We start from the raw sequence: 8,688 nt of genomic DNA on the forward strand, positions 1-8,688 counted from the left end.
ATCTACAATTCTATCGTATAATATGTAACTACTGCAACTTATTGGTCATCATCATTCACCATTCAACAACCTCTATTGATCACAAAAATGGCGACGAAACTTCAGATATTTACAGGTTTACCCCTACCGCAATTTCAATCTTCTTCTTCTTCCTCCTCCTCTACTCTTTGTGTACTCAAGAAGAAACCTCTCACCACCTCGTTTCTCGGTACAGGAGGTATTGCCCTTTCGTTTTTCTATTATCCTGTTTTTTTTAAACTTAATTTGCTTAATCGATAGTTAGGTTTAGCATCTGATTAGTTAATTAATTAACTTCCGATTATGTTAGTGGAAGTTCTGAAACTGAGAAGGATAAGGATTGTTAAGCCAGTGCAATGTGGAGGAGGTGCTCTTGGTACTCGCATGAACCTATTTGATCGATTCACAAGAGTAGTGAAGGTGAAATCAGTCAACAGAGACCAGTTTTTTTGAGTTTAGATTTGTTAATCTCATTGTTGTTGTCATTTTTATGGTTAGATTTTGTCATCTTAGTAATGCAGTCGTACGCAAATGCAATCATAAGTACCTTTGAGGATCCTGAGAAGATATTGGAGCAATCAGTGCTTGAAATGAATGATGACTTAACTAAAATGCGTCAAGCTACTGCACAAGTTAGTTACATTTTTTCACCTTTTCTGATTCCTTTGTGTTTTCTCGATTATGCTATTCTCTATGTTAACTGGGAGGTGTAACATACTGAAAATAGACTTAGAAAAAAGTATTTTGTAATTTTCCCTCCACATGCTATATCACTCTCTTCTCTCTCACTGAATTTTATTAAAAATTGTATGTTTTCTTCCTTGAGGTATTGGCATCCCAAAAACAGTTGGAAAATAAATACAAAGCCGCACAACAAGCTTCTGAAGAGTGGTAATATATGAAAGAATTGTTTGTGTAGCTTGCTTACAATGTTTGGTGTATAAATAACACTTACTTGCTTTTCATCTGATATAGGTACCGTAAAGCACAACTTGCTCTTCAGAAAGGTGAAGAAAATCTTGCTCGTGAAGCACTTAAGAGGCGTAAATCTTATGCAGTATGTTCTCATTTTTGTCGAAGGTTTTTTTTGCTATTACTAAATTTCTACTTTAGGTATTAAAGTTTATTGTCTTTGCAGTGTCTTAATTGATCAATTGGTTTTATTGTTTTTTTACTTTTTCCTTACACATGCTGGTTAAAGATTATATTACTTTGTGCTCATATCATTGCTTAATAATATTGCATTTTCTATTGTTCCTATTCCTATAAGCAATGTAATGTTTTACGGAAACTCTCCATAACATTCACAACTAGTTTATTCTCATCACCAATTATGTAGTAGGTCTATGAAATGAAATGACCATTCAGATTGCCAAATCCCTGGGTCATAATGTGTTTTGATTTTCTCAAGGCACTTCAGATTTCGTAGATGATAATAAACATACCTCACAATATTTTACTTCCGTAAAGTGCTTTCATGTACATGTTTCAACTTACATCGGATACAACTATAATATGATGATTAAAAACTTGGGATTTGCTGGAGTTTGACCTTTAGATCAGTCATTGATCATTCAGAAAAGTGCAAATTTGAAGTGATATCTTATTCTGCATATCACATTATTGGAAGCTCATTAAATTATTTTAATATGTTGCAGGATAATTCCAGTTCTTTGAAAGCACAACTTGATCAACAAAAGAGTGTTGTTGACAATCTTGTCTCTAATACACGGGTAAGCTAAACCATATTCTTTAAGTTTGTTACATCACTGAAATGGTCACTGTTAGTATTTAGAAACCAATGTTTTTGAATCACTGTGCTGACTCTTTTTGTGTGGAGTATAGTTGTGACATAGAACGCATTAGCATCACCTCGAGTCTAAAGTTAATCCAGCTAGCATCCTGAATTAGTTTTGATCATGAGATGGTTGTGTATCCCCAAACCTGCCTTTGTGTTTAGTTAAAATGATAAACTGTAAAGGGTTGTGACTTTGTTTTCAGTCCATTTACTTCTAGGAGAAGTTAAACTATGCAAAATACATTTTTTTAAGATCAATGATTAATTCTATGATTTTTATAGAAATTTGCTATGTTTTTTATTGCATGATGAAACTAAATCCTAGGTGCAACCTATTTTCTTTAGGGTTATTTTACTGTAGGTGTGAAGTTTAGGTTAATTTACTTTTTTCAATATTCACCTTGTTTTCTTTAAATTTTAGCTATTTTCCTTGGCATGCCACCTTTTATTCCTATCCTTGAAAAGTACCATTGCTCCTTCTTTGGATTATACCTAGAACCAATGAACCGTGATTTCCAATTCTTATACTGTTCACATTGTTAAAAGACAATGATTTTACCCCTATTTTCTAGCATTCCTTCCATGAGACCCTTATCTTAACCTTGTCAGTCGTCAGCCTTCCACTGTATAAAAAAAATCAGACAATGATATCCTCCTATATCTTGTAGTAAATTTGCCTTACCATAGGTATGAATGCAAATTATTTTGAGAATAGAGTAATAGGAAAAAGCAAGTGTCAAAAGAAGTTAACAACAGGAGGGAGGAGGGAAAGCATAATACATTATTTGATCTCTTCTAGTGTTAGTTTAATTTTCTAATGATGGTATTTTTTGTTTTTAATTTATAATACATATTTATATTTATTTATGACTGTTGTGCACTAAAAATGGGTTGTTTTGTAGCTTTTGGAGAGTAAGATACAAGAAGCAAGGTCGAAGAAGGATACTCTGAAAGCAAGAGCTCAATCTGCAAAGTTTGTCTTTCAAACCTTTTTCTCATTGACTTCCATTTTATTCCAGGTTATATTCTCTGGCTTTTTTAATAATGGTTGATGACTTGATGTTCCTTTAGGACTTCAACTAAGGTGAGTGAGATGCTGGGAAATGTCAATACAAGCAGTGCTCTTTCTGCTTTTGAAAAGATGGAGGAGAAAGGTTAGAAAATTCACTGAGTGTACTCTTTTGCTGTTTAGATATATAGATAATACTTGCAGGTTATAACATGGTCTGCACTTGATATTTGCCCTCAACCACAAACAAAAACATACAATGTCTGGCATGCCATATATAGGTTCCATGATTCCTTTTCTGCTTCCGTTTCTTTTTTCCTTTTGCTAACTAATACCCATTTAAAATCAGTGAGAACACAGTGACATGTTCATTTCAACAATCTGATAAGGGCTATATTGCATAATCATGATATATTTTGGTTAGGCTGAACACAATAAGTGATGCTTAAAAACTTCAGCCTAAACAATAGAAAAACAATATGCAAACTTTTACTCAAGTGGATGCCTGAGTTGTTTACATAAACTTTTGGTGTGCTCGTTATTGTATTTGAAATTAATTTTCGTCCTAATAGTTTCTGTTATCTTGATAGTGTTGGCGATGGAGTCCCAAGCTGAAGCTCTTGGCCAGCTGACAAGTGATGATCTGGAAGGGAAGGTAGTAACTGTTTGTATGTCATGTAACTCAGAGTTCATATATATTAATATGAATTATATATCGAGCTTGGAAATGAATGAATACAAAAGAAAAGGAATGAAGCCTAGCTTTATTTTTATTTTATTCTTATGGAAAACAGGGTCAAAAGAGCCAAACCTATGGTCGTTTATCATAGGAAAATTTAATGTTTAAAATAGTGGAAATTAAAATATTTGAAAATATTAATGTCATAGCTAGATTCACAACATTTGTCTGTGGGTTATTGTACATATTCCTGCAAGATGTTAAAGCCAGTCTTCCACCGAAACTCTGTTTTCTATTCTATAGCAATGTATTTTAATATGTCTATTCCACTTGACCTTGGGGAATGTGGAAACTAGTTCCTCAAAAGCTATTTTGGATGAAAAGGACTAAGCTTTTGTGATTATAGTATGTAACCAAATCTTCTTTATAGACCGTTTCCTTTGAGAAATAATATATTGAATATGTCTCAGAAATCAGAACCACCAAACCATAAGATTAGAACAAGCCTAATTTCCAAAATAATATGGGATTCACCATATGAAACCCTGGTCAAATGGATTCTTTTATAGTCAGTCTTATCTAGAACTAGTGGGCTACCTCATCCATTAGTTATATATAATTATTTGGGGAATTAATGATTTCTTTGTACTGTGCCCGTGAATGGTTGTTTTTGCAGTTTGCATTGCTTGAGAGCTCATCAGTTGATGACGACCTTGCACAATTGAAGAAAGAAATATCTGGTGATATAAAGGTAAGCTTCAAATGGAAAATAGTTCTCGTATATATGGTTAAGAATGGGATGAAAATGTTAGAGAAGTCATTATATGATTACAAGTTTGTTTCTTTTTCCATTTTCACGACCATAAGTTGGTAAACCTGTGAATGGGGGAGAAGGAAATGTCATATAATACCAACATGGCTACATCAACTTTTTATGTCATTCTCATTGTTTTAATGTTTGATTCAAGCAGAAGGGAGAGCTACCTCCTGGAAGAGGCACTGGTAGCAGCAACACTGGAACTCCATTTCGAGATTCCGAGATTGAGAATGAACTTGATCGATTGAGACAAAGAGCAAAGGAATTTTAAAGCAGTAGACTTTTTGGTTCTTCGTATCTCATGCTTGGATTTAGTTTCTTTTTTAACACTGTTTCACTAATGGCTGAATGTTGGTGGTAAAATTACCAGATTAGCTTCATACTTCTGCAGCTCATGTGACATTTAAACACCTTCAGTGTGATTAATTGATTATATTGTAATATATGTAAGATCAATAATCAGAGTTTTTTTATTAAAAATGCACGAGTAACAAACTTTTTCGCACATTCTATCATGAACAATTTCGACAACTAGCTAAATATTAACCTTTTTTATTGTTCATACAAGTGTTTTATTTTATTTATAAAAAAATAATTTTGATTATATTTTATTTTTAAGAGTTTTCTTAACTAAGTGCTGACAGGCTGAGATTAAAGACCCATAAATGTACATACTTTTTTATGTATTAAAAGAATCGCAAATTTTATGTCTTTAGTTTTTACAATAAAATTTATCACTCGTTAAAAAGTGATATGAAGTGACATGTTTTCACCAAAAATGGTCATATTTGACAAAATTTACTTGAGTGGTGTAGAATAAATAATGGAACTTAATTTAAATTGAATATTAATAATAAAATAAGTTAAGAAATTCAAAGTAATAATTAAGTAATAATAGTATGTGAGCTAACTGCCATCAGACATTTTTTTGTATCTACAATCAAATCCGAGATCTTACTTAATGAAATCAAGCATGTTACTTTCACAAAAAATGAATGGGAGAGATAATCTTTGGTGTATTATTATTATTACTTGTATTTATATGAATTGTATTTGACAAAAAATGAAGTGATATATTATATGGGTGAGAAGGGGGAGTGAGAGGATAGAAGGAGAGTAATGATGTTACTGTCGCTCTCACCTGTTTCTCATTTTGGCGTTAGTTTGAACTCCTCAACATACTCCTCCTTCTCACTTCTTTCTCCGCTACGTATTCATCCCCTTCGTTCCTCTCCGGTTACTTTCACTATCCCTCTCTCTTTTACTTCATTCACTGCGTTTCATTTATTGTTCATTATATTGTTTTTATTCCCTAATAATGACAAAAGTGTTATTATATTGTATTAAAAGGATAAAAAAGTTTTTCTTTGTTTTCTGTGGTACTTGTCTCCTATTAATATTAATGGAGAGGATCCTTACTCAATCTTTACCATGTCTTTCAGGAAAGAACCATTGCATTGCCAGCTTTTGAATCAATCACTGATGACACACCAGAATTGCCTCCTCTAGTTCGAGCATTAAAAGCCTCAGCTGAAGAAAATGCTGCCACTTTTCACTTTCCTGGACATAACAGAGGCCATGCTGCTCCACCTTCATTCACTCGCCTAATTGGAATTCGACCGTATATTCATGATTTGCCCGAGCTTCCGGAACTTGACAACCTCTTTTGTCCCCAAGGGCCTATATTAGAAGCACAAACAGAAGCAGCCAAACTGTTTGGTGCCTCGCAGACATGGTTTCTTGTTGGAGGTACTACTTGTGGAATCCAGGCAGCAATAATGGCAACTTGTTCACCGGGACAATTTCTGATTCTTCCTAGGAATTGTCATATATCCGCTATATCGGCTATGGTATTATCTGGTGCAGTGCCGAAGTATATCGTTCCTGATTATAAGAATGATTGGGACATTGCTGCTGGTGTTAGTTCATCGCAGGTAGTGGTTCAGATACTATACACTATCATATCGTGCTTAAGTTTATGAAAAGTTTCTGGGAAAAATAGTTGGCGTGCTAGCAGTTGATATGAATAGAATTATTGTCATGTTCATTTAAGAAGCAAACTACATAGAATTCTCTGAATTTCTGATGATTTTTACTTTCTTCATTATTATTTATTAATACTCTCTTGTAGTGATCTTATCTAATGTTCTCACTTTTTTCTGTGATTCGGGTTGCTGGGTGTTGTTGCAGGTTTTGAAAGCTATGCAGGAACTCGAAAGGGAAGGTAAAAAAGCAGCAGCAGTGTTCATTACCTCACCTACTTATCATGGTATTTGCAGCAACTTGAGAGAGATTTCCGAGTTGTGTCATTCTCGTAAAATTCCTTTCATCGTTGATGAAGCACATGGTGGACATCTTGGATTCCATTCTGAATTTCCTAACTCGGCCCTTCAGCAAGGAGCTGATCTGACTGTACAGTCCACTCACAAAGTTCTGTGCTCTCTTACTCAGTCATCTATGTTACACATGTCAGGCAATACTGTGGATAAGGAAAAGATTTCGAGATGTCTACAAACTCTTCAAACCACAAGCCCTAGTTATCTGCTTTTGGCATCCCTGGATGCTGCTAGAGCTCAACTTAGTGAAAGCCCTGATATTGTTTTCAACCAAGCGATCAAATTAGCCTATGAAGCTAGGTGCATGCTAAAGCGCATTCCGGGTATATCAGTGCTTGAGAGTTCAAGCTTCCCAACCTCTCCCGCAATTGATCCATTGCGGCTTACTGTAGGTTTTTGGCAGCTTGGTCTATCAGGTTATGAAGCAGATGAAATCTTATATAGGGATTATGGAATTGTCTGTGAACTTGTTGGGAGTAAATCTATTACTTATGCCCTTAATCTTGGAACTTGTAGGGATCACATCCAAAGGCTTTTATTGGGAATAAAGAATGTAGCCAGAACACATGCATATATTCAGCAACCTGAAGAGAGACTGCATACTAAGCATGCACCCTTTGATGATATAATGATGAGTTTAATCCCAAGAGATGCTTTCTTTGCAAGTAAAAGGAAGGTAACAACAATGGAGAGCATCGGTGAGGTTTCCGGGGAGCTTATATGCCCATACCCACCTGGCATTCCAGTATTGATACCCGGTGAGGTTATTACTAAAGAAGCTATTGACTATCTGCTCCATGTTAGAGGCGAAGGAGCTGATATAAGTGGAGCCTCTGACCCATCACTTTCTTCTATAGTTGTATGCAATGTATAGCAAACCAAAAGGCTATATGATACTTAGGGATAGAGTTCATATAGCAAAATTAAAGGAATTCTTACAATGAGTTCAGCAGAATTTCTTCTCTTGATACAGCTACCCGATTTTGATTTTGATGCTTGAATGTAGTTCAGAATCACTTGGAATGTCGTGACACTCACAGAACTATTTAAAGTTATCCGTATCGAAGGACCAAAACTGTGGCTAGAAGCAACAACCTGGATGCATGGAGAACTTGTATCAGTTGGATGTTTAAATTGATGTCTAGTTGATAGATTTACATAATGTTAAATATAAAATGGAAAACTTGTTTCTATGAAAAACTTTGATTCTTAGGATAGTGGATAAGTTTTAATGTAGGTCTTTTTACCTTCAATGTTAGGTCAGGCAACCAAGTTGCCCACCATCCTGTTGATTGGGTGGTGCAAGCATTTGTAGACAGAGTTTGGTTTGATAACCTTGCCTTCCTCACTCACCATTTGATTCAGCATTGAGTTTATAAGATCTCCCTCTTTCTAAGTAAATAAATATATAATGGAAATATGACATTAAGAAGATATTTAGTTATGGTAACATGGAAGATCAAAGTTTGATAGGTCAAGGGTTAATGTTGGCAAACATAGTTGTTTTAAAAAAAAATTGTAAGGATAAAAATGTCACACCATTATATCTAAAGAGTAAAAGTGTTATATTATGTTATTTTTTCTTTTTAATTTTGATGTATTTCCCTCTCTAATACCAGAGAGTATCTTGACCCTTCAAATTCATATGCTATGATCGTCTTGGTCTTCTATATTATAGATGTCACATTTTAGAATTTACATGACAAAAGTCCAAGAAAAATAACATTTGTTCTAGAATTTTTAGTGAGTGTCATGAAAATCATTAATTATTCAATGTTATAGGGTGCATTTTTTTGGGTCTAAAAATGATAAAATAAAAATGAGTTAATTTTTTATTGAAAGCCCAAACAGAAGCAAATAAGGTTGGTAATGGAGGTTGTTTGGAAATTGGATGTTGCAGTAAACCCAAGTCCCAACCTTGTTGAGGCAAAAAAAACAGTAAAGAGAAAGGGATAGAATGGTAATTCACACATAATGACATCACATACTCACATAGGAAGATAGGATAAAAGATTATAGAGTGGTGTGAGT

General features: G+C 34.3%; 2 protein-coding genes across 4 annotated transcripts; both read left to right on the plus strand.

The window, feature by feature from the left end:
• LOC109355441 (membrane-associated 30 kDa protein, chloroplastic) lies at positions 13–4,814 on the plus strand. 3 transcript variants are annotated; one of them, XM_019598607.1, is made up of 11 exons: positions 13–217; positions 329–438; positions 540–650; positions 845–909; positions 994–1,075; positions 1,677–1,751; positions 2,719–2,789; positions 2,888–2,970; positions 3,416–3,480; positions 4,181–4,255; positions 4,476–4,814. In XM_019598607.1, the coding sequence occupies exons 1-11, from the start codon at positions 88–90 to the stop codon at positions 4,590–4,592; spliced, it is 984 nt and encodes a 327-aa protein (XP_019454152.1). In that variant the 5' UTR covers positions 13–87; the 3' UTR covers positions 4,593–4,814. The 3 variants fall into 3 exon arrangements, with proteins under 3 accessions (XP_019454152.1, XP_019454154.1, XP_019454153.1); XM_019598609.1 differs by lacking the exon at positions 13–217 and having other exon boundaries at positions 327–438; positions 517–650; XM_019598608.1 differs by lacking the exon at positions 13–217 and having other exon boundaries at positions 327–438; positions 532–650.
• On the plus strand, positions 5,403–7,910 carry LOC109355628 (arginine decarboxylase-like). The gene is made up of 3 exons (XM_019598871.1): positions 5,403–5,557; positions 5,764–6,255; positions 6,512–7,910. The coding sequence occupies exons 1-3, from the start codon at positions 5,441–5,443 to the stop codon at positions 7,529–7,531; spliced, it is 1,629 nt and encodes a 542-aa protein (XP_019454416.1). The 5' UTR covers positions 5,403–5,440; the 3' UTR covers positions 7,532–7,910.

This window comes from Lupinus angustifolius, chromosome LG08, assembly GCF_001865875.1.
Source record: "Lupinus angustifolius cultivar Tanjil chromosome LG08, LupAngTanjil_v1.0, whole genome shotgun sequence".
In the NCBI taxonomy this organism is placed as follows: Eukaryota; Viridiplantae; Streptophyta; class Magnoliopsida; order Fabales; family Fabaceae; genus Lupinus; species Lupinus angustifolius.